At 43.7% G+C, this 26,300-nt stretch overlaps 1 protein-coding gene and 1 long non-coding RNA gene across 2 annotated transcripts in view; one reads left to right on the top strand and one right to left on the bottom strand.

Annotated features, from left to right (window-relative positions):
• LOC311601217 (uncharacterized protein) overlaps positions 1–26,300 on the top strand; it is a 91,333-nt gene that overhangs the window by 45,186 nt on the left and 19,847 nt on the right. The window contains exon 7 of the mRNA XM_084788611.1: positions 24,966–25,146. Coding sequence (XP_084644737.1) covers positions 24,966–25,146 — 181 coding nt within the window. The remainder of the gene's footprint in view (positions 1–24,965; positions 25,147–26,300) is intronic.
• On the bottom strand, positions 19,902–21,314 carry LOC311602417. Its single transcript, XR_014780742.1, has 3 exons — positions 21,255–21,314; positions 20,840–20,958; positions 19,902–19,945 (listed from the first exon to the last, which is right to left on the bottom strand). It is a non-coding gene; the product is annotated as an uncharacterized lncRNA (long non-coding RNA).

Here is a 26,300-nt window from a genome sequence, read left to right as displayed (position 1 = left end):
CTCAGTATATAGCTGACGATGACCTTGAAACTCCTGATCCTTTTGCCTCCACCTCCCAAGTGCTGGGATTACAGGCATGTGCCACCATGTCTGGCTCCCCCCCCAATTATTAGTGTTTTCAGTTTTCAGGAGTTGTATAAGCTTTCAGACCCTTTTTATGATATAGGGCATTTACTTGACTGAGGTTCAATGCTGTACCTCTATCTGTTATTCCTTTGGAATAATTGCTTTTTATGCTTCTTAGGAAAACAATACTGTGTGATCTAATGTGATCAATTAATGGGATTCCGAGTGGGTTTCTACACCATTGTTTTCATTTGTCCTGTGATTCTACACACACTGACACACTCTTGTATGTAATCATTCATGTGGGTTCATTGAAGATTTTTCACTCTGTGTCTAGGCATGTGTGTATGTGTGAACAAATAATAAACACGTGTTGTAGGCACTGAAAAGATGAGTTTTTTGTTACAACAGTATAAGACAAATATCAAGGAGGCTTGCTTACCTTCACCAAGCCCCAAGTTAACTGACAATTTGTTTTTTAAAAAATTAATAATTGGATGAAAAGTCCAAACCTTGATGCAGCAGACATTTGTTGAAAGGCTTTCTCAAAAGTGCCCTTTATTTGCTACCCAGGGTAACACATAGAGTAACTGATGAGAAAATTTTTAAAGTGTGGATATTCTGAGTCTTCTGCTGAAGTTCCAAACACGTGAACTGCAGGCCCTACCAGGCAGCCAGCTAGCTAACTGGATATAGCTTGATCTAGACTTTTTATTGTACTTTTCCTTCCTTCCTTTCTTCACTGCCTCATTAAAAAAAAATCAGAGGTCTCACTATTTAGTGCAGGCTGGCCTTGAATTTACTGTATACCTCAGGCTGGCCTCTTTGTGCCCCAGCCCCATGTCTGTTTTCCTGTTTTTATTTTCAATGACATGGGTTTAGTGGTGATGATATCCAATCACCACAATTCTTGTGATTTCTGAGGCTCTGAGAAGTAAGGATTCTATTTTCTCCCTTTGATGGAAGAGGAAAACCACATAAACTTACTGAGGATTTGGAGAATTAAGGTGGACTGAAGCCCATCTCATGTTTTCATTCTTCCCATGATCCTAAAGTTCATCATCCTTCAGTGACAGAAAAATATGTCTCCATGTTCCTGCAGTAGTATGTCATTTAAGCCACACCTTTGCTTCACAGTTGAGTTGGATAAAAGGGAAAGTGTATTTTGGCTTAAGAACATGTCACAAGAAGGAGGACACCAAAAATGACACAACAGACATTTGAGGAAGAAAACAGACTAAGCTCCCTGGGCCTTTCATTTTTTGTGAGGCCTATTACGTTTGTATCAGGGGATTTCAGACCTGACATTTTCCCCTGTCAGCGTTTTAGAATTAAAGAGTCTCCATCTGGCATATTTTCACTCTCTTTGAATAGCTGTGTAAGCATTCAGTGTTAAGCTTTTTGGTAGGTCTTCCTTTGTCATGTACTGTAACAGTTCAGTTTTAAAACCACCTCTGTTGTATTTTGCCTTGTACATGTTGTATGGCATCATTGGTTAGGCCTGAACATATCCATCATTTCAGAGCATCTCTAGAGTGGGTCAATTTGAACAATAAGTACTATGGTAAAAGAATCCTTGTTGTTATACAGGCCAAATACAGGCTTTCTAGGGGAAGGGGAGTTTAAGGGGGGAGGGACTTATCTATGCTGTCTCACTTGCTGAATCTTCAATAACAAAATATCAACGAGCTCCCAAGTTAGAGAGTTGTTTTTAAGTTCAGACCACTACTATAAGTTACTATAATAACATAAATAAAAGTGAGATATTGAAAAATAGTTAGGGATTGATGAATTTTGAATACACATACTTCTTTATTTCCAGTATAGCAGATGTGATGGTGAACTTACGAAAATGTGATTATAGTAACTGCCTGTATTTAGGAGTGGCTCTCAGGTGCCTGAAAGTTGAGCAGTTAACTGTTGTGGTCCAGGAAGAGCCAGTCACAGTAGTCTACTGCTTTCCACCTTTGCCTAAGAAGTCAACTTGAGTAGATTCACTTAACACTGTATTGCCAAAAAGACAAAGAACAGATTAAAGTCTTTGGGAAAGTAGTATTTTAATAACAAAAGGATTTGGGGGAAATGTTGAGCAGAATGTACAGTTAAATCATTTATGTTAAAATGCACATTAGTGTAAAGGGACAAATGTTGCTATGTGATTAGTTACAATAGAAATAGGCATATTTATTTTAGACTTGTTTGGAACTTCATAGAGTTGATGGATAAGTAGCACAGTCACTCACCAAAACTTCATATGATTCTTGTCAGATGAGATGCTACTGTTTTTGTGTCACAGTTTAGAAGTTATATTGATATATTTTGTAGTTTCAGCAAATCTGCTAGCAATTCCTACCTGTCTTCCAACTGACAAAAATCAATTCCACATGATCTCTATCATGTGGAGGAGTTTTTAAAAGGTTCACCTAGTGAAAGTGTGGAACATAAAACCCAATGAGAAACGTAGCAGCAAAATATGTGAGTTAAAACTATGTTGCACACAACAGTGCAAAGTTCAAACGAACATGACATGAAATCTCCGAGATACTTGCACACCCCTGAGAGGAGAAGGATGTTGTGAATAAGTGGGGAGCAATGAGTAACTAGAAATGTCGAGGATACTGTAGCAAATCAAGGCTTGGCTTCAATTCAATTCTCAAGCCATAAGAGCCAAGAAAACGGGCAACAGAAACATTTTTAATTGGCCTTCTTCATCTGGAATCAGTAGATCATGTAATTCATATCATTCTCAGTGAAATAACCCACACATGAAGACACTGACATTTCCCGAATTGCCAGACAGATGGCGAGACACCTCTCCTGCCAAGGCTGAGATCTTGCAGAGGCACAGACAGTCAGATGTCAGTCATATTGGGTATTTGGTGTTTCCCAAGTTGGAAACAGACAGCCTAGCTGAGTGTCTGGTAGGGATTCTTGCACTTTCTTGAGGCCAGCAAGACAAAGAGTTCCAAACCTGCTGAGGGTGATGGCCTATGCTCTACTGTACAACAGGGACCAGGGAGGGACATAGCCCATTCCCTGGAGCAGCACTGGGATTCTCAGTGGATCTTAAGAATGTACTTTCTGATGTCACATTAAGGTGACTGTGGAGGGCCACTGCCCCAAATCTACAAGAAGTAGTAGCTGAAGAGATCCTCTGGGAGGTTTGAAAAAGCCAGTGAAAACTTTAATAGCATTTACCAGTGAGCCTTATTTTCTTTGGCTACTACTCATTCAAGCACTTTTGCAGTTAGCACTTTTGAAAACTCTGTCACATAAATTCTCACCAAAAATTAAAAAACACACTTGAAAATATTTTAATTTGCCCATGTCTGAAACAATCTTAAAATTATAAAGATGTGTTGAGAAAAAGCAGACTTAATAACAGTTCTATTTTTATTATCAAAAAGATATGTACACACACACACACACACACACACACACACACACACACACACACACACACACCCCTTTAGGCCCAAAGTATAAGAAGCTAATGAGGAAGAGTTGATGCACATAGTTCTAAATACCTGCTAAGTAGGTAAAGGGCAAGCCCATCAGGTCTCCAGCTCCGTGCTGTACTGCATTTCCCATCACTGAAATTTGACACTCTTGGCTAAGTAAATTACATAACTACACAAAGGTAGAGATGGTAACCCAGAATTTACTCAGCTTCCTTTCCCTCTTCATTACTGTCATCTCTAGGCTCTTTGTAATTGTTCAGTCATAGTTTGTAATCATGATGTATCTCTTGTTTCACTGGTCTCCCCTGTTGTCTCAAACCCTGTTTGTTAGAACCTTCTACCGCACCAGAGGACTGGAATCCCATGTTCAATACTCATAGGGTCTGTATGTACAGTAAGTGTGAGCCTTTGTCTTTGGTGAGGATGATATTGTTGGGCCTGTTCTCTTGTTCTGTTTTTGTTCACTATTTCAGTAATTCTGTAGGTGATTGTGTGGAGTATATCTATGATACAGAGAGTTCCAAAATGCTTAATATTAATGACTTAAAATGAAATTCCACCAAAGCCTGAAACACCTGCTATCTCCAAATTCTTTTCATAGTCTTTCTAACTGTACACCAAGAAGATGCAACTTTGGTTTGTGTGTGTGTGTGTGTGTGTGTGTGTGTGTGTGTGTGTGTGTGTGTGTGTGTGTATGCCAGAGAGCAACGCTGAGTAGTTTCTCCTATCACTTTCCACCTTAGAAATATTTTATGCATCTGAGTGTTTTGTCTGTATGTGTGTATACACCACAGGTGTATTTGGGGCTCTTGGAAGCAGAAGAGATGTTAGGATCCCTTGGAACTGGAGTTTTGGATGTTGTGATCTGCCGTGTGGATGCTAAGAACAGAACCTGTGTCCTCTTCAAGAGCAGCAGTACTCTTTACTGCAGAGACATCTCTCCAGTTTCTTATTTTTTTGAGACAGACTCCAACTAAGCTTAGAGCTTGCCATCTAGGCCACCTGCACCATCAGCCCAGGGGTTACAGACATCTGCTATGGATTCTGGGTTTTGTGTCTGTAACGTGAATGTGAACTCAGGTCTTCATGCTGGTGTAGGAAACTGCTCTCATCCTCTGAGCCATCTCTACAGCACTAGGTTAGGGCATGCATTGTACAAATGTGTCATGCCTGTTCTTCAAAACATCTCATTTCAACATTGATGATCAATATAATGGCCCAATGAAGTGAGTAGACAGTTCTCAAAAGAAATATAAGATCAACATGTATCTTAAAAGTGTTCAACATACATAGCCATCAGAGAAATGCACATTAAAACTACTTTGAATTTCCATTTCATCTCAGTGAGAATGGTTATCATGAGGAAAAAAATTAACAACAATTCTGGTAAAATTGTGGGCAAAGGGGAACCCTTCCTGTTAGTGGAAGTATAAACTGGTGCAGCCACTGTGAGAATCAATGTGGCGGTTTCTCAAAACGCTGAAAATAGAAGTTCATATACCATAGCTGTATCATTTCTGGCTATATCCCCACTATCACCTCTCACTAAGATATTTGCACGTCTTTGCTCATTGTGGTTGTGTTCTAGGATAGTGAGGAAATGGAATCATTGTAGATGGCCATTAGCAAATGGATGGATAGTGACCATAGCATATACGCAAAATTGGATTTTATTCAGCCAGAAACAAAAATGAAATGGACAGGAAAGTAGATGGAACTGGAAAATATACTTTGAGGAAACCCAGTTTTAGGAACACAGTACTTCATCTTAATCTCATATTTGGATACTGGTTTTTAACATTTATATATGTATATTTTGGGCTAAGTGTAGGCAGAGATCAAGAAACAAGAAAGGTGCCCATGAGACGCGCAGGTATGTGTGTGGAAGCTTCAAGGAAGTGCATAAAGGAGGTTATAGAACGCATGTGATATAAAACTGACAAAGGGAATACTGGCGGTAGATGTTTACAGGTGGGGAGAGGGGCAAGGGCATGGGAAAGAGAAACAGGGGTATGGAAAGAGTACAAAAGAACTCTATGTATGAAAAGGACACAAAGGAACCTGTTCCTTCACATTCACTTTATGAAAAATACAATACTAATTACTTTTCTGCTTGAGCTAGTTTATTGTTAACTAAAGTTTTTTTCTTCTGTGATGTGATTTTTTTAAAGAAAAGATCTCACGAAATTGTGACATGGCATACATGGCCCCCAAAATTGTGAACCTTGAGAATAACTGGGATTACAGGCATGAGTTACTACGACAGGTTTACTGTGCTCCTATTTTCATTTCACATTATTTTGATTTTACATAACTGAGTGTGTGTGTGTGAGAGAGAGAGAGAGAGAGAGAGAGAGAGAGAGAGAGAGAGAGGAGAGAGAGAGAGAGAGAGAGAGAGAGAGAGAGAGAGAGAGAGAGAGAGAGAGAGAGAACAAAATGCATGCAGGTCTGGTGCCTGCAGAGCCCCTGGGATTGGAGTTGCATAATATGGGGATATGATGGGGCGCTGCCACGTGGGTTCTGGGAACTTAACTGGGCCCTCTCCAAGAGGAGCAAGTGCTCTTGAACTTTGAACAATCTAGCCAGTTCCTGATGTGATCCTCTTCTGTGCTGTTTATGGAAGGCAACATGAACACCTCTTTCTGTGCCACTGACCATAGTGCAAAGAGTATAGGCAGGAGGATACTGGACATTTCTTTATTCTCAGCCTTGCTACTTATGTTTGAGGTCATGATGGCTGAGGCTGGGTATGGTAAGTGGAGCCTCTTACATTTTGTTAAGGTGAGCAAACTATCTGTAGAGATGCCCAGGAATGAATCTCTGCTGTGGGATCTGCTCTGTGCCCCCGGTACTAATCTGCAAGTCACTTTTAGTATGGATTTTCTAACCTACACTTCAACAGCGTGGCGAGGAGCACAAAATGAAGCAAACTGGTCCATTTATGGTAGGTAAGAAAGGACTGGGTACAAGGACAAATATACTTGCCAAGGGCAGCCTTTAATAGCTGGAATTGAATCTGCATTCTCTAGAAGAACAGTTCGTGTGCCTAACTGCTCAGGCATCTCTCCAGCCCCTCTAGTGTCTTTTGAGAGTTCCTCTTGGTATTCTTGTAGGAAAGCCTTGGCCATGATAATTTCCCTCACTTTTCCTTTATTAAACAATAACTTTAACTCAACATAATTTTAAACACCAGAGTGAATGTGATATAGGCTCCTAAAATGATCCCCCTAAACGATCTTTCGAACATTTACTAGGTATGACACCTTGGGGTGCTGGAGATATGAGGCACATCATACTCTGCTCTTTCATGAGCTACGGTGTTGTTGAGATGTTCTTCTGAGCAGAGCTGTGAGCTCCTGTGCTTTCAATGGTGCTCACATGTAGGCACTTGCATAAGGGCAGAGCTAGGTCTCATAATAGTTAACCTCCAAGAACTAAGAGGAAGATACAGAATTCGCTGTAGAGGTGAGAGAAATGTTAGCCCTTGGACAGAAGAAAACCAATGCCTGGGGACAGAACCCACCCACCCCAGCTCCTGGCCTCTTATTGATGCTGGCACGTTTCTCTTAACCAAAAGTATGAGTTCACTGGCGTCTTTGTGTGTCTTTCCTGAATCACTAGATAGCCTGCATATAGCATCCTCCTCCTCCTCAGTGTGAATTGGAGTTTGAGCTGGATTTCAGAAGTTCTGAGGAGAGAAGGTCAAGGCATCCAAGTGGCTGGGCAAGGGCGCTGGGTAGTCATGGCCTCTCAGTGTACAGCCTCAGATATGATGAGCCAGGAGTCTTATGGAGACAAGGGGGTTTTCTTGTTGTATATGCTGTTGTTAATTGTCATGAAATACCTGACAAAAACTACCTAAGGAAATAACAGTTTATTTTGGCTCCGAGTTCGAAGGGATACACTCTGTGATGCCTGACAGTGGGAAAAACCTGGTCTGTGGCACTGACCTGTGGGTGGAGAAAAGAGATGACCTCCCAGCTGACTTTCTCCCATGGGTGTGCCTATCGGTGTCTTAGGCACTTTTTAATGTAATCAAGTTGGTGATTAAAATGAACTATCCTATCGTGTTAAGAGCAGCTGCCACAGTTTGCACTTTCGCATGTGCTAACGCTACAAAGGCACTGACTGGGCAATTGATAGACACATCATGAGGTCATGGGAGGACACAATTATTGATTCCTAATATTGAACAAGTTTCTACTAATATTTCTATTAGACATGGCCTCTATATGGCCTCTCTTCCCTGAAACCTGAAGTAAAAGTCATATACAGAAGAAAGAATATGCCAAAGTGTATATAATTTCCTTCAGGCAGATGTGTGTGGATTTGGCAGGATTTTAACAAAACCAACCTCCTCAACAGATTAAAAGAATTCCTACTAGTAATGTTCATGCTTCAGAGAGCATATTCTATCATAATTTTGTGGAAAAGAAGATGATAGCTTCAAATTTGCTTTCACATCACTGAAACTCTGTGTGCTTTATTTTTCTAATGTGTCTCCACCATTTCTCTTGGAGTGCCGTACAGTTAAGGCCCACCACTACTACTTATGATCAAAAACCCAGTGTGTTTTACTACTTATTTGTAGGCCATGTCATGCCCAATGGTGTTAAAGGTGTATTTAGGGGTGTTTTTCAGTATGCCATCTTTGGCCTTTTTGGTACCGGTGGCTAAAATTAGACGTGGTTCATGCAAGAAAAGCACTGTAACGCAGAGCAAGATCCGCACACCTTTACACTTCATGGTACCATATACTATAGTTAAATTGGACAAGCAAGCCAGGAACTCACTATGGATCCCATGTAGGTCTGGAATTTGCCACCTCCTGCTTCATTCTCCTGAGTACACGAGCTTATAGACCTTTACCATTAGGCCGTCTTAGGTGTAATCTTGTTCATTGTTTTCAAACAGTTTCTTATTTGTTATAAGCCATTACCTTCCTTCACCCAGTATTTTAGTGTACTGAAAAAATTGTACTCGTGTGGGTATGAGGACAGAACTTTCAGAGACTAAATTGTAATGAAATCTAAGGAAACAGTGTGCAAGTGTAGGTCAGGCTAGGTTGTACTCAGTTCACTTTACATACGTGCTCTGGAATTCCTTCTTAACAGACTGACCTGATTGGAGGACATGTAAACACTCCTAACCGACTCCCTGTAATTAAATTGATGCTTCATTATAGCATTATGAAAGAGTAAACAAAGAACAAGTGTTACATTCCACAGCTAGCATGGTCCTTTGCAACATAATATAAAAATTACTTTAAAAAAACAAAGAAGGAGTAGTATATAAAAATTAATGTAATGGGGCAGGTGGGAGAATTTGGACTGTCTGGCAACCTACATGATACTTGTATTTAACACATTTTCTTGGTGAGGTCACGTCATTGTGTTTCCTTGGGAATACAACACAGTCCTTAGAAGATGTATGCCAAAGTAATTGAATGGAAGGGGTTGAAACCCTTAAATGGCTAGGTGGAACTTCAACTCATACCAGAAGCAGAGGAGATGAAGCAATGTGAGTATATTGTTGCAGGATATTTGATCACACTGTGAACCCTGAGACTGTATATTGGAGAAACCCATGTGTAGTTGTGGTGTGGCTCAGCCATATTACAAAACTTTAATCCAAGAGCTTCTTTAAACAGGATTAAATAAAATCAACCAAAAGTCAAGAGACAGAGCAAGAAACCAGTTGACAGAGGGCAAACATAGGACAGAGAAACAAAGAGTGAGAGCAAGTCTGGAGGACACATAGAGCAATGCACAGGAAGTTGAAAGGCAGGGCATTAAGTCTGAAACATTTGCAAGACAGTATGGAGAAGAAAAGGCCTTTTCCTTCTGGGACACTGGCAGTGTAACAAAAGTCAGCTGGATACTTTCTCTGCCTCTCTGAGCTAGTAGGCTTTTTATCCCAGCATTTGGCTTTGGAGTCTTTATTGGGAAAATCAAACATTTGTGGTTTTGTTTAAACACAACATTTTGGCACTCCAATGCATGGCACAGACAATATGGTCAGAGAAATCATGCCAGCTATGGACAAACTGAGAAGCCATCAGATTTGGTACATCACCTGTGTAGTCCCCAAGGAGAGAGTTCAGGATGGAAATACCATAATACAAGGTGCTAGGAGGACCCTGTATAGTACTACTTTAGATGGCTTTAAAATGTAGGCAGAAAATGAAGTGCCCAGTGACTTAACTGAAATTGGCTCAATACCTATTACGGTTGTTCTCCTTTTAGTATTTCATATTTTATCCTTAATAGCCATAGTATCTTTCTGTACCTGCTCAAAGAAGAAAGCTTTAGAGCTACAAGAAAAAGAAAAATATGAGCCAAACATGGTGGTGCATGCCTTTAATCCTAGCACTTGGGAGGTAGATGCAGCTGTTGGATCTCTGTGAGTTTGTGACCAGCCTGGTTTACAAAGATCGTCCAGGGCAGCCGAAGCTACACAAGAAACTTTGTCTCAAAAAAACAAAAAAGAAAAAATAAGTAAAATATAAACAGTGTCCTGATAAGATACAACCCTTAGAAAGACTTACAAGTTCAAATAAGAAAAATAATCAGACACTGACAGAGGAATTCAGACAGGAACCTCCTGCAGTACCGTATGCTATCAATGAAGGGCAGTGGCTTAAGGTTGGTAGAAAACCAACTCTAATTTATCTGCTTAGTATACAAGACCTACCAGGAGATAATAGGAATCCCCAAGGTTATGAAGAAGTTAAATGGAATCCTATGGGCATGTTAGATTTGAGGAGATTTAAGGAGGCAATCATTCCACATGGTATGCATTCAACCCTATGTGAAGCAGATATTAATTTCATGGGAAACTCAGAACAAAATTATCCCCAAAAGACTGGAAACAGCAATATTGGAAGCTCGGTCATAATGGCAAACACGGTGGAAAGAGGAAGCTCTGGCCATAGAATAATAACACAAAGCTCAAGGTAGTGACATGTCCCAAGATCAGTTGTTAGGTGAAGGTCAATATGCTAAGATACAAACACATTTTGAACTTGAAAGTCACACCTTGCCACTGTGTCATTTAGTAGCTTTAAATGCTTGGGACAAGGTTGAAGAATCACAAAGTAGGTCTGAGTCCTTTACTAAAGATATTCAAAGTCCAAAAGAAGCCTTCGCTGATTTTTTTTTCTTTTGGTGAAATTTGACTTCAGCTGTAAATAGAATAGCATCAGATTTGGAAGTCAGAACAATATTAATCAAATCTTTAGCTTTTGAAAATGCTAATTCAGAATGCAAAAATGTGATTAGACTTTTAAAGGCAAGATCAGCAACAATAGATTGATGGACTAGAAATACGGCTGATATTGGATTTCATGTTAATGATGTTACTCTGATAGGAGAAGTAATTCCTAAAAGTTTTAAGGAAGGTGAAAATGTCATATGTTTTAATTTTGGTAAGCCAGGTCATCTGAAAATGGATTGTAGGCAAGGTTTTCTTAGAAACAATATTTCTTGTAAAGATAATCCAAAAAGAAGGTCCCAGCCTTCTGTAGTATGCCAGAAGTGTGGCAAAGGCTGCCACAGGACTAATGACTACAGATCAACAAAGGAGAGGCAGGATAATCGCTTCCCATCAGGAAATGCCCAAGCGGGCCTCCCACAGGCCCTGATATCAAATTTTATTCAATCATCCCCTGTCAGAATCAGGGAAACTCATCCACAGAACAATTAAAATATTTAATGCCTCTTGTTAAAAACAACATTGCTCTGGATGTAATCAAGGGCAGAACAGCCTCAGTAGGTAAAATAAAAAAATTGAAGGAGACCAGAAACCATGTATTTTAGTAAACTGCTAGAAATGATCAGAGACCTAAGATAAAAATACAAATAAGTGGCATTGAAATTTAATGTTTAGTAGCACAGATGCAGATGCAACAATTATTTCACCGAAAATCTTGGCACATAGATTGACTTTTTTAGGAGCTAAATATTCAGATTCTAGAGATTGGAGCTTTTTCTCAGGTCAAACAAAATGCAGGATGGGTCGAGTGTTTAGGGCCAGAGGGACAAGTAGGAAATTAAAGCCATATGCATTTAATATAGCTGTGATTTAATGGAGACATGATTTGTTGCTGCAATGGAAAACACAGATTAATATTCCTTCTATTTCAGAAACAAATCATAAAGTAAATAATGTTTCTGATTAAAGTATTAAAAAGGATTATCAAAATCCATCACAAACTATCCAGATTTTCCATAAATGAGACACAACAGCTGTTAGTCTTTCAAAGGTTCTAACTGCCCTACTTTTAAAATGCCTAACTGACAAGCCTGTATGGATGGATCAATGCAGGTACCAAAAGAGCTGACACAGAAGCAGCTAAATGCTTAACATATTGATGGAATCTTCCAGCCCATGGAATTCCCCTGTGTTTGTTGTAAAAAAGAAATCGAGGGCGGGAGAGATGGCTCAGCAGTCTGCTCTTCCAGAGGTCATGAGTTCAGTTCCCAGCAACCACATGGTGGCTTACCAAACATCTATAAATGTGATCTGATGCCCTCATCTGACCTGCATACGTACAGGCAGGCAGAGTACTGTATACATATTAATAAATAAATCTTTAAAAAATAAAAGAAATCCGGAAAATAGAGAATGTTAACAGATGTAATAGCCCTAAATAATAGGATGGTTCAGCCAATGGGCTCTTTACAGCCTGGAATCCCATTGCCTTCTTTATTACCTAAGTAATGACCTTTGATAGTACTTGATTTAAAAGATTGTGTTTTTACAATACCTTTGCATGACCATGATAGGGGAAGGTTTGCTTTCTCAGTGCCTACTCATAATAATAGTTATATAATAAAGAAGTGTCATTGGAAAGTCTCACCACAAGGAACATTAAACAGTCCTACCTAGTGCCAATATTTTGTACAACTGCTTTTATAAAATAATTCATGAACAGCTTCCTCAATCTAAAACGCACCACTATATTAATATCTTACTGGCGGATGACTTTAACAATGTTTGATGAAGTAAAGAGAATTTTCCCCTGCTTGGGTCTACAAATTGCTCTTGAAAAAAATACAAAGAGGAGAGTCTATCAATTATCTAGCAAATAAGATAGGGTTACAGAATATCCGACCACAGAAATTCCAAATCTTGAGAGCACAATTACAAACTCCTAATGATTTTCGAATTTTTCTGTGAGACATTAACTGGCTATGACCCACAGTTGGATTAACTGCTCAAGAGCTGAGTAATTTATTTCAAATCTTATAAGGGCTTAAGGAATTAAATAGTGTGAGAAAATGATAGCTGAATCTGGGAGAGAATTGGCTCTGGTGGAAATGAGATTAAAGGATGCACATGTGGATTGCTGGGATCCAAATCTGGATTATAATTTGCTTATTTTACCTTCTACTCAGTCTCCCACAGGAATTCTTATGCAGAGAAAAGATAGTATCTTAAAATGGATATTCTTAGCAGGTAAACAGAGTGCAAATTAAAGACCTATGTATTAAAGATTTGTGAATTGATTTTGAAAGAAAAATGCGACTTTGTCAATTAGCAGGAATAGACCCAGCAGAAATTGTGGTAGCTTTTACTAATGCTTAAATTGCTTCTATGGACCAGAAATCAACATTGGAAAGAACTTGCGGTAATTTTTTGGAAGATATTAACTGGAAATATCTCAAAAGACAGAGACTTCTGTTTATTAGAAGAACTAATTGGATTATCCCTCACACAATAAAAGCGACACCAATTTCTGGAGTCCATACATTCTAAACTGATGCAAATAAATCAGGAAAGACAGGTTATAAGTCAGGAAAAATAAGTAAAGTGGTTCAGATCCCTTATGATCCAGTGAAAATATCAGGCTGTATGCCATCCTTAGAGTATTAATAGATGTTCTTGAATCTCTTAATGTAGTTACTGAATTGCAATATGCAGAAATAATTATTTTACATTTGAAACCACTGAACTTATTCTGGATGATTCAGAATTAACTTTGCTATTTATTCAACTATTGCAAGTAATAATTAGAAATCATCTATTGTATATAACACATACCAGATCCCAAAGACGTCTACCAGGCCTTCTAGCACAAGGTAGTGATGAAATTAATCACCTTTTAATAGGAAATGTATTAGAAGCTCTAGAATTGTACAAAAAGCATCATGTTAACAACAAAAGCTTGAAGAAAGATTTTTGTCTATTACTTGGCATCCAGCCAAAACAATTATAAGGCAATGCCCTAGTTGGTTTTTTTTTAATAGCGAAATGTCATTACAGTGAGAAGGTAACCTAGATGGCACCCAAAGTCTGCCCAAACTCCTCCACCATCCAAGGACAATACAAGTAATAAACATTGAATGCCTACTCTGATCTACCCAATGGACAGGACATTCTCACCAGTTATGTGGAGAGCAGGGACTGACTCTGACATGAACTCTGGTGCCCCATATTTGACCACCTCCCCTTTGGAGGGGAGGCCTGGTGGTAGTCAGAAAGAATAAGCAGGCTACCAGGATGAGACTTGATAGCCTATGAAAATATAGTGGGGGAGGAGGGCCCCCTTGGTCATAGACATAGGGGAGGGAAATAGGGTGAGAGTGGGAGGGAGGGAGGAACAGGAGGACACAAGGGATGGAGCAACAATTGAGATGTAATCTGAATCAACTAATAAAGAAATAAAAAAAAAAGAAATGAAAATGGCAATGGATGTGTTTCCTTTGCAGAGTTTGTAAAATTAAAGTATGTGCACCATACCATAGATAACATACTTAGGACTTCAATGGGCAACTGCTCTGAGTTCTGAAAGGCTGATTCTGCAATTACACATTTATTACAGGTTATGGCTATTATGGGCATACCTGTACAAATGAAGACTCACAATCCTCCTGCATGTGTCTCTAGTAAAATGAGACAGTTTTATGCATCTTACAATATGAAGGATATTACAGGTATACCACAGAATCCTACAGGACACACAGTTATAGAAAGATCTAAGTGCACTTTAGAGGATATGCTTAATAAACAGACCCTCATGGATAGATTACTTATTGCTTTATTAGCTTTAGACTTTTGAGTGCTATTGAGGAAAGAACAATACCCACGAAGAGACACTGGGTAGTGGGAAAAACCACTGAATTAAATCAACACACACACACAGACACACATACGCATACACACACACACACACACACACACACACACACACACACACACAGCGAGAAGCTGTACCTAAACTCCCAGGTATATGTTCATGACCACACCCCAAAATAAACCTTACAAAACCACTCTTCCTTGTTGGCTTCAAATCCTTCAGGATTACATTAATTTTTACCAGAAATGTAGACAAACAACACGCTGAGTAGGCCAAAGAGTACTCGTGCTATAGAACTGGTTTGTGCCACATTCTTGGTATCCAGTTCAAAGCAAGCCTTCCCCATACCTTGACCAAGGGTTTCTCCTGTCTAGGTGACCTCCAGGCTCTTGCCACAGTGCTCCCACATTCTCTAAGGTGCTGTGGAATCAGCTCTGTAGCTGGCAGCCTAACAGTAGGTAGTGAGTACAAGGTGCCCAAAAGACATTTCCAGACCTTCAGAATCTTACTGGAGCTGATGGGTGACAGATACCAAGTTTTGGACAAGGTAATGTATCCATGTTGTGGCAAAACACACACACACACACACACACACACACACACACACACACACACACACAAACACACACACACACAGAGACCCACTCAGTCCTGTTTCTCTAGAAAACCCAGCATCACACACTTTGAGATGTTGAACTTTCCATTACGAATTAACATTTGTCACTTGTGGGTTTTTTTCTTTCTTTTTTTAATTGTTTATTATTTTGTTAATGAAGACTACTCATGAATTTGGTCTGTTTTCCATTTAGGTGTTTTTCTTGTTAGGGTCTGGCCACTATTACACATACATATCTAATATCATCTCTCATAGAACACATGGTCTGGAAATATTCTCTTCTAGTGTGAACGTTGTCAGAAATCTGGATGATTATCCCTGTACTCAAAGATACAGAGCGATCAAGTTGAAAGGAAAATTATGGCAGCCTCTAACCATTGCTGGCCTCCAGAACCACCTCTGCATTTTGAAATACAGTTGCAGCCACAATGTCCCCTGCCAGTTTCTACCCTTGTCTGTTTTCTGATACCAAAAAGAATACTTGAAGTTGGGTCTTCCTTTGTAAATTACAGATATTTAATTGGGCTTATGTAAAGGACCCTGGGTAGACAGAGCTCAGGTGGCAACCTCTAGTAGAATGCGGGTGCTGCTTTCCCCACAGTTAAGCTTGCAAGCAACAATGGGCACAGGCAAAGGACACAAAGCCTCCCTTCACATCAGCCCACTCTTGATCAATTTCCCTACTTCTTTCTCCTGACCCAGAGCGATTATACAAGGGCCTCGCAGCTTTGGAGATGAAAAGAAAAGCAGGAGAAGATGCCATTGTTGTAAACCACACATGTCAAAAACACACCCAAGCACTTGGAGACACAGAAAGGTGGATCTCTGTGAGTTTGATGCCAGGCTGGGCTATAAAGAGAGTCCAGGACAGACAGGGCTACACACACACACACCAATCTGTCTTGAAAAACAAACACACAAACAAACAAGGAGAGTCAAGCACTAATGGGGAGATAAGTATCATGGGAAAGCACTCAGGCCAGTGAACTCCAGGTGATCTTGACTTCTGCACAGTAAGCATGACTGACTCTTCATTTCTCCAGAACAGAAGTAGAAGACTGATGGTAGAACATTAGATTTGGGCAAGAACCATGTGACTGGTGGTCACTGTCTCTTCTCCCAGGGTCTCTAGTGCAGCCTGGACACGACCATGGCAGGCCATCTTAGAGGAGCATCTCAATGGGACTGCCAGCACGCAGAAGGACTGGGGGCACACCACACAGCACCCGTGTCCATCTCTGGCTTGCTGGTTCACTCCCCTTCCACACAGACAGCCAGTGTGGCAGGGATTTGGCACGGGTACCCCTGCCAGGTTACACTGCGGGCTTCTCTGGACCACAACTTTGCAACACAGTTCCAACCAACATGATCTGACTGCATGGCTACCACAAGGCCATGGTGTGGTGAAGCTGTGTGACCACAAGTGAAGCCGGGGTTCTTTGGATTCTAGAAGACCTGAGAATCACGTGGTTTGCTATGGTTTGATGATGCTGGCCATCAGATGCTGCACTGTGATGGGCTATCCATCGTGTGTTCTGTCACAGTCTTCCTCTTTATTTGGAATCAGTTTTCTCTATTTTACCTGAGCACCTTAGGTGCAGAAAAGTATGGAGCCACATCCGGATATGATTTTCTTCTAATTAGGTGGCTCCTAACTTAAAAATTTCCCACCTACCCTCTGAATAGTTTCCTGGTCAGCCCTGGCTCCCATGGATGTCAGGGTTTTAGATTTCTCCTGTTATGTGGAGGTTGACCCAGTATGGAAATGTACTTAGGAGGTCAGAACCTGTCTCAATTCTTACCCAGATGAGAGATTTTTTTATCTTATGCAAGATGTTTCCAGCAAAAGAGAATTCTGCAAATTCGGGATATTTGTGTTCATGACTGCAGAGTTGAATCAGCACTGCATTGCCATATCGCGACTTAACCATTTTCTGTTCCCTTGTTTTATTCTTTTGGGGTAGATGGGGCAGTAGTGGGTTTTGTTTTTGGTAGTCAATTCAAGGATCATGAAACAGATTTTGGCTGACAGTTGGAAGCAATCTGGTTACATACCATGGCCTCAAAACCAAATTAGACAAAATGATCTTAGTGTCAGATAAGTATTTATAAGGACACTTGTTGTACAGCGGTATTTCCGTGGGTTAAACTTTTGGTTGTGACTACACTTGTTCAGTTCCTATTACAATCGATGTAGAAACCTATACTGTAGGGGACAGGCTACATGGCCATCTTGCCAGAGCCTAGGTTCCTATTTCTCCAGCAATCTGCCATTCACCCGAAACCAGCTGACCTTGTCATAGGTCGGCAATTAGACACCTGTTGTGGTTTATTGTGGGGGCTGGTCATTCTAGACCCCCGAGCTACTCCTTTTCCCGAAAGGCGACTGATAAGATCAGATTAAAGGCCAGTTGCCTGCGAGCAGCAGTTCTGGGAGCCTTTTCCTGACTAACCAGATGCTTCAAGACTTACCTGGAATCTCTCTCCTGCAATTATAGCAGCTGTAAAGGTAGACCCCTGCTGGAGCATTCCAGAGTTAGGTATCCACAGCAACCCTTGCTTATGCAAATTCCCATGCCTCTGTGCCTATAAAAACTCTGTGAAAGTTTTCAATAACCGGGGTTTGATCAGAATGGAGACTTGCCCCCTTCTTCGTGTCTAGTGTTCTGTCTCTATACAGGAAAATTGTCCTCCGGACAAGATACAGTTGCATTGGGTGTGAGCACATGGTTGCAAAACCATGGCGCTAGATTACTTCAATGTCATGGTCAATAGGGTTATGCTTTTCACAGTATAGAGGCAATCTTTGAGTGTGGTAGTGTGGACCAGTGAAATGTAAAAGGTTAGTCTCCCTGTAACTAGTATCATAGTGGTACATGAAGCCCAACTACTAAAATGTGATTCTTGATACCGTAGTCCCAGAAGGTTAGGCCCTAGGGGCAAAGGGGGAATGTAGTTGTAATAGGCTGAGAATGTTGTGAACAGACAGTTCCTCATATGTTGCACAGTGCAGCTCTAAAGACACAATGAAAGAGCCAAGCCTTCCGAAGGACAAACACGATGGCAGGGTCAAAATGTCCAGTCACATTTAAGCCATTTTGCTACCTCACACTGAGGGGTTGAATGTCCACAACACAACTAAAGGGTTAAGGAAAACAGAATCATTGTGAACAGGAAAATATATATCAAACAGTGGGGTTGCCACTTTGGCTTCCTTAAGGCAAGTGTTGGGTGCAAGGCAGATGTCCCCTTGCCAGTCACCAAAGCAGAGTGTGTTTGCTGAGGTGACACAGAGAGGTGGGACAGCTGCAGCCTTCACTCTCCATCAGGAACTGCAGACAGAAAGGCAAAGGCAAAGTCAGATCACAAATATGTGACAGCCTGGCTCTCTAGTCATAACATTGTGTGCCAGAAGTGTAAGAGGCTCACTGCGATGAACCAACAGACCTGTTCCTAGGTGAATGCCTTCTCTCTAGCACTGGCTCCACCATCATTCCCAGCCCTAGTTCCCATTTGGTCAACCCCAGGTACTCAGAGAGGAACCTGGCATTCCTTTATCCCCGGCCACAGAGTTACTGGGAGAGCTTACACTGCCCACCCAGATAGATCCCTGTGAGATTAAAGCACCGCAACCTCATTTAGCATCTTCCTTCAAGGATACCCACAAAGAGTGGATTCCCACTCACCCTGGGCTCTTAATTGACTGTTTTTACCAGCAGCTTCTTTTCAAGCTTCCCTGGCTCTGAAATTCTCCTCTGCACTCACAGACCCCTTCCTGGACGGAAATCTGAGGTTTGCTGACAAAATTCAGTCTGGGAAGGTATCCATGTTCCATGTGCACAAGGAAAATATCCTGAGTTGGGATGACGATCTCCCCCACATCACAGACACCTATGCCCCGTGCATATGCTGCTAGGCCTTGTCAGGCTGCTGTAGACTGAGACACAGCTGCTGACTGGGAGACATCTTTCCTAGTTCTTTTCCTTCCACTGCCCTCCTGCAAGACTTTACCACCTTTAGCACCTCACAGTTTTCTTGACTTCTGGGCACTGGCCCTCTGCTATTGAGCAAAACACTAGATAGGTGAAGACCTAAGCAGACACTGGGGTCCACTTTCTCAGTCCCATAGAGTAGTAGGCGTCCCTGGCCGACACGTGCAGGAAACCACCAGCTCTAGCTACCTCTCTCTCAGCATAAGCCCTCCAGTTTTCCCAGTCTATCCACTCCATGTCCCTCATCCAAGCAGCCACCAACCTGCTGTCCTGCAAGTCTCTTGCCACGCTGGAGGGGAGTTGTGCAGAATCAGGAGAGCCTCGGCAGCATCCATGACCCTCTGCCTGTCTACCTCAGCAGAAAAGCTGCCCTGGTTCGAGATGTCTGGGGCCCTAGAGTGGACTGCAGGGTTCGCAGGGTTCTGGTTGGAGATGTCATTGATCTGGGGTGTGCTGTCTCTTCCCACGTGGGTACTTTGAGAGTCCTGGGAACTGATGGTGGGGACCTGCAGAAAGGGGTTGTGAGAGAAGGAATTATGACAAACCATACCTCCATCCTTGATGACAGTGGACCCTTCAGCCATCATTCCGTCCCACCAAACACCCAGCTCTAGTGCTTCCCAAAGCCCACCCTCTCCCAGGACATCACCCCCAGTCATTTACCAGGAGCTGTGCTGGCCGTACTGACCGGGCAATGCAGCCGCAGGGATGCATGACCACAGAAGACAACCTGACAACGTGAGGAGAGGAAACATGGACACTAAAGGCACTGCTGACAACCCCTGCAAGCTCACAGGGAGAGCTGGGTGCTCTGCAAGGTCAGCCTGGGGGAGGGGAATATCTGAGGATAGCAGGACCAATGACACCACTGTGGTAGGACTGGAATTGTTCTGATTTCTGTATCACTGCTTCTCAGAGTCACCTTCCACATCACTTCTCTAGGAACCACCTTTTCTGAACTCTTTCCTCCCCGGGGACAGAAAGGTGACCAAGAACTGTTCTAATCTGGAAAGCAGCAGGGAAGATGGGACCGTGGTCCTCTCAGAGACCGGCTCTGGCCTCCACTTGGCCCATGCTCTTCCTGACGGGACGCGTTCTCTGTTGGCCTGCAACACTCCCCGGGGCCTCTCTGGCAGGTCCAGTTATGCCTCCAGATTTCTGCAGAGCCTCCTCCTATGTCCACTCACTCTGTGTGCAGGAATAGTCTCAGCGCACTGGGAGCCAGCTGTGTGCTGTGCGCATTGTGCCTGTCCTCCTTAATGCTCCTGTGCAGACTAGTCTCCGCAACCGCCTGCACTGAGGGAAAAGCTCACAGTGATACTTTTCCAAGTATGCCATACAGAATATAGGAAAGCCCAGAGGTCTGTGTCTTTGCAAGTCTGGCTGCAACGTTGCTCTGCCATTCCCCTGTCATTTTTTTCCTTCCTTCTTTCTTCTCTACTTCCTTCCTTGTTTCCTTCCTCCCTACCTCCTTCCCTTCCTTCCTTCTTTCTCCTCTTGCTCTGTGTCCTCCGCCACCCACATGGTCTTCCTTCTTTCTCTCCTAACCTTATCGTACTAATAACGTGATTTCTCACACAGGACAGTAAGCCAGAGCTGGCCCTGTGGGCTTTGTTGTACTCACAGACAGGGAATAAACATGGGATGCCAAGGATCACATGAGAAAGGAATGGGCATTCGATGACTGAAGATCATAGGTGAAAAGGCTGGGGGGCAGTGGAGCAGTGGCCCTTGGATGATTTCCTGCAAGAGCACACATCCTTGTTCAATATCAGGTCGGACACTCCAGAGAGAAGGGATAGGAATGTTTCCAAAACCGGAGATATGCATAAAGAATTACAGAGCTTTCCAAAACTTGATGACCGAACAATACCACGCTTTAGGTTTTCCTTTTAGGTCAGAACATACTAAGACCCAAAGGGAAGTGACTTTCCCAACACAGGAATTTGTCTAGAGACAAAGACGTTAGGACCCAGTTGAAACGGTACAGATGGTGACTGCTGGCGTGGACTCTCTCTGGACCTGCACATTTTCCTTACCTCTGGGGGAACTGTGTGAGGCAGGACTTCAGGCTGGTAATGAAGATCCTGTTGCTCATCTGGAAGAGACCATGCAGAGATGGTGTGAGCATCCCTTCCCACCGTAGTCTCCTGAAAGCACCCACTCCATTTGAGGACTCCTGCCCCTGCCAATCTTTACCGTACCCCCTCCACAATGTCTCCGTTTTATGTGAACGTGGGACGCGTGACACAGAATGGGCATCTTATGCCTGGACAGATTCAGGTCCTGAGAAGTATTGCCTAAGGCCACATTTCTAATCGATGGCATGACTGGTGACAGAAACACTTAGGATTACTGCACCCAAAATGACACCAAACCCCTAGCCAGACACACTGACCAACAACATCTGATGTGGTGGAACACTCTTCAGCATTCACAGGAGATTTGGGGTCTTCAGCCATAGTCTCTCTCTGGCCTCAAGGACGGTGCCTCTGTCTCTGTGTAGCGTACACTTCTTCCACGAATTCACAGCAGTCAAGGCCCCACCAGATTCCCTAGAGTAGGGGATGGAAGGGCTCGTGTTAGGCACACCTACAGGAGGCCTGACCTCTCTCCTATAGGTAGGGCACTCATGAGAGGAAGGCACAACTCTGCCATTTGTTGGGCTCAAAGAGATTGAAATGCACTTTACCTCTGATTGGTTCTGAGTCCATGGATGTTATGCTGTCAAAGCAAACTACAGTTTCTCAGGGAGCAAGTTAGACTGACATTCTTTATTGCTCTGGTCAGTCTCCCATATCAGTTGAAGTCAGAAGTCCAGTAGGAAACAGAGCACATCCCTCTTCAACTTCCTTATTCTGTGGCTCGAGAGCATGGAGAGGCCATGAAAAGGGCTGCTGGAACTCTCAACCGCAGTGGAGTTTCTCTGCCACCACATAATTCTACCGCTATTATCTAATATTATCCTTGCTCTCCATCACTCGCTCGCTCACTCACTCACTCACTCACTCACTCACTCACTCACTCACTCACAATAACCATTCAATGAGGCCAAGACAAGTGTCCCTCCATCCTCTTCAGCGTTCACTACTCTCAGTTCTGTTGCTCCATGCTGTTCCCTGCCAAAGACCACCACCATTACTCCTTCATGGGTGAACATTCATCTGTCTTTCTAAACCACTGCATCCACTGTTGCCCGCGTGGACGAGAATGAACCCAGTCACTAATCTCAAGGAAGACCGTGCATGCCCTTCTCCCTGGATTGGGGTTTACCTGCAAGCCCACTGTAGTCTAACTAATTCTTGTGATCCCCTGTGAAATAAAACCACTTGTTCCTCCTGAGATCCTGCTGTTTTGCCCACTCCGGCCTGGTGGAGTCATGCCTGAAATATCAGTACATGGGAGGCTGAGGCAGGAGAGTAGCGTGCTGGACAACAACTCAAAACACGGGCAATCCTGTCTCCAATAATAACCACATGGAAGACATTAAAAATAAAGGATTATGGACTTCTAGGATCTTGGACATCCAACATTCATTTACCTTCCTGCATCCTCCATTTACACATTTTCTGCTGCACCAAAAAAAAATATTTTTTAGACCAGAATGAGACACTATGCCCTGTGCAAGCCAGGAGATAGTTCCTCCACAGGTTGTTTTTCTCAGTACAAAATACTATCACTGTGGGCTGTAGACTTTGCTCAGAGCTTAAGAGCACTGGGTGCTCTCCCAGTCGATGCATTTTCAATCCCAGCACCCACATGGCAGTTCACAAGCCTCTGTAACTCCAGCTCCAGGGTTTCTGACAACCTCCCCCCCCCCCACAGAGACAGGTAGGCAAAACCCCATTGAACAAGAAATAAAAATAAAGTCAAAACAATACACTCTCTGCTGTCATGAAAACCCATGCCTTCTGCTATATACAGCCTTTGGCCAACCTCCAAATGCTCCTCCTCAGCGCACCAATGGCACTGAGCTCAGCTTCTTCCACGCTTTGATTGGCCCTTCTTGTGCGTGTCACGCTCTAGCAGTTCAAGAGCAGAGATTCTCCTCTGGAAACTCAGTCATCCCTCCCTGCCCCACCTGAGACATAAGTAGCAGAAGCTTCCCCCTGGGGTGCTGAAGCTGGGAACCCTCGCGAAAGGGCTCAGTCATTGGGCAGGCTACATCATGGCAGCGTCGGCCTCTCTGGCCTCACCCTTTTAGACTTGCCAGAGGAGGCAGAATGCTGAAAGATTGGGAGAGCTCAGATGAAGGGGGCAGGGATAAGAGGACTTGGAACCTAGTTTCTTTTTCTTGAAGCCAGCCTCTAGTCACCCCAGAGTCCAGCCAATCAGGATGAAGCAGTGGGCTTCTGAGGGAAGATGCAGCTCCTTCCCCTGCCAGCTGAGGCTCCTGCCAGTGAGCTGCCAGAGCTGCTTTCTCCGTCTCTCTCTCTCTCTCTCTCTCTCTCTCTCTCTCTCTCTCTCTCTCTCTCTCTCTCTCTCTCTCTCTCTCTCTCTCTCTCTCTCTCTCTCTCTCTCTCTCCTTGCAGCACCCTCTTCTGGACCAATGAGCTTCCAAATTCACTCCCCTCACACATGCTTCCTTGCCACATTGTGGCTGCTCTGTGACCCTTGCTGACCTCTAGGTGACCCAGCATCCAGTGTCTTCTGGGAGAAGAAGACTGAGACTTGCGCCCCCTGGTGGTGGCTCCCTGGATTGCCGCCGTTTTTGTGGCGCAAGTGTTTTGAACCCCCTTGCTTGCTGAGAGCTCTGTTCAGCATTCTAAATTACAGTACCTTTGCACTAGAGAAGGCAGGCGTCCTGGTGTCAAGTGTCACTAATGCCAGGGATCACTTGAAAAGCAGAGGGGGGTGGATCTCTAAGTTTGACTGCAGCATGGTAAACAGAAGTGAGTTCAGAAAAGTTAGCATGCAGATTCTCACATATAGGTGGAAGGATAAAAGACAAGGGGCCGGGAAGTCACATGTTTGTCTGAGGGAATGTTTCCTAGCTGACACTACGGAGTAAAAAAAATTTTTTTTACTTACACAATAAAGACAGAGGAGGCAGGGAGTATGCGGCTAGCAGAAATATGGAGGGATTTATTCCTAGAACAGAAAACAAAAAGGTTAGATGTAGCCTCTAACAAGTTGAAGCCCTTGCCAGACATCGGCAAGTATTCTCTGGGGTTTTAAGATGGCCTCAGAATGAGAAAAGACGATGTGAGGACAGATGGTGGCCCATGCCGAAATCTCACGCTGGAGTTTGAAGAGACAAATTAGAGCAGCTCGGCGACCCGATCTACTGAAGCTGTATGCACCCACACCCCACGTTGTTTCGCACTCAAACGGAGGCAGTTTGCGGGCCCGTGACCAGAGGGTGCAAAGCTCAATTCGTCCCTCCTGTGGTAAAGGTGGCCCTCCTGAAGTGAGCAGCAGTAACCAGCACCACCACAGCGTGAGTGCAGCAGCGGGTCTCTGAGCGGCCACTAGGGGCCGCCATTCTGCCGGCCGGACGAACACTGGAAGCTCATTGGCCTTTGTGGCAAGGCAGGAAGTAGAGCCTCGGGCCAAGCCGGAAGCCCTGAGAAGGCTTGAGGAACAGCCGCGAGCCTAGGCTTCTCTCAGGCGCCTCAACTCGCTGATCCTGAAGGCCTGGTACCTGGGCGTAACCACGGGTGGCACTGATGTGGGACAGGTCCTTCCTATTCTTCTGTGCCTTTCCTCTTCCCTCTACCTGCTCAGGTGCCCGTTTCCTTCGTTTTCAGGCCTCTTTAGGCAACGCCTGCCAGAGATGGGAAGCAACCAGGAGGAGCACCCCTCGACCCCCCGCAGCCTTTCGGCCCCTCCAGGCCCTTCCCAGCCCCCTCGGGCCCCGCCCCAAACCCTTCTGAGAATGCACATCCCCAGGTTGGTCGCCGGTCTGGGACCTGCCAGGCAGCAGTTGAGGTAGGCATCGGGTGTGAGGGAAGAGAAGAAGCCGCACTCGGCACGGTCGCAGCAGACAAAGTGTGGAGCCCACTGTGGGACATTAGCGGACAACCGGGAGGGAATGGGTGGGTTTGAGGAGAGGAGAGGGCGGGTGAGCGGCCTGGCTTGGAGCCAACGGGCAGGTGAGTCGGCCGGACACGGTCTTTGGGCGATGCCAGGGCCCAGTACTCGGTACTCGGCATGGGCTTCAACAAACATCTGCCACGTGTAGGATGCTGGGAAGGAATGAAAGGGCAAAGAATGGAACAGGGAGAGATGTGGATGCAATTCGCGGAAATACTGTTTGTTTGAAACAGTTTCCTGTGTGGTGGGTTTTTAGGTATGACTCGTGTGTCCACTGTCTTCAGAAGAGCAAGAGGATTTCCTGGGAGGGGTGCAGGGGTGTGAGTGGGGACAAAAGTGTAATCCGTTGAAAAGTGGAGCGAGGGGATACTTAAGATTAAGGCATGAAGAAAACTTGATTGGAGGGTGAAGGGGTAATTGAACACTGGTCATCCATGTCACTCCTGAATAGTTGGTGTGTGTTTTTCCCATGTGGGGAGCGAATGAATGCGGGACGCCCAGAAGTCAGCTGCCAAGGTGTCCAGGCTTTGGCGTGATTGTGGCTCGAGGCGCAGGGCTGCTGGAGTAGGCCTGGAAACGGGATGTGTGTCCCGAGTCTGAGCCGACTGATGGCAGAATGGAGCCAAGGGCAAGAGGTGGCTGTGGGGAGGCGGGGGGTGAGAGAGACAACATGGGAAGGATGGAGACTGTGTGAATAAGATAGGGCGATGAAGGCTGAAGGAAACTGTGAGAGGACAAACTCGTGGTGAGCATGCTGGAGAAGAAGAGTCTACTTGCCAGAGGAAGCTTTTTCTGTGTTTCTTTCTTTGTTTGTTTGTTTGCTTGCTTGCTTGGTTTTCTTTGGGTTTGGGTTTCGGTTTCAGTTTCAGTTAGGGTGGTTATTATTTTTGGGGGTGGGATTTTATGTTCTTCCTTCCTTCCTTCCTCCCTTCCTTTCTTTCTTGTCAGAAAGACCAGTTACTTTAGGCCATTGGGATACAGTGGTGTTTCTGCTCTCCATTCCAGAATCATGGAGGCAAAAGGCAAGCCGAGTTTCTACTGCTTGCCCT

This window comes from Acomys minous (genome assembly GCF_964271855.1).
Source record: "Acomys minous genome assembly, chromosome: 7".
Taxonomy (NCBI): Eukaryota; Metazoa; Chordata; class Mammalia; order Rodentia; family Muridae; genus Acomys; species Acomys minous.
This window is presented reverse-complemented; position numbering and strand designations above follow the sequence as displayed.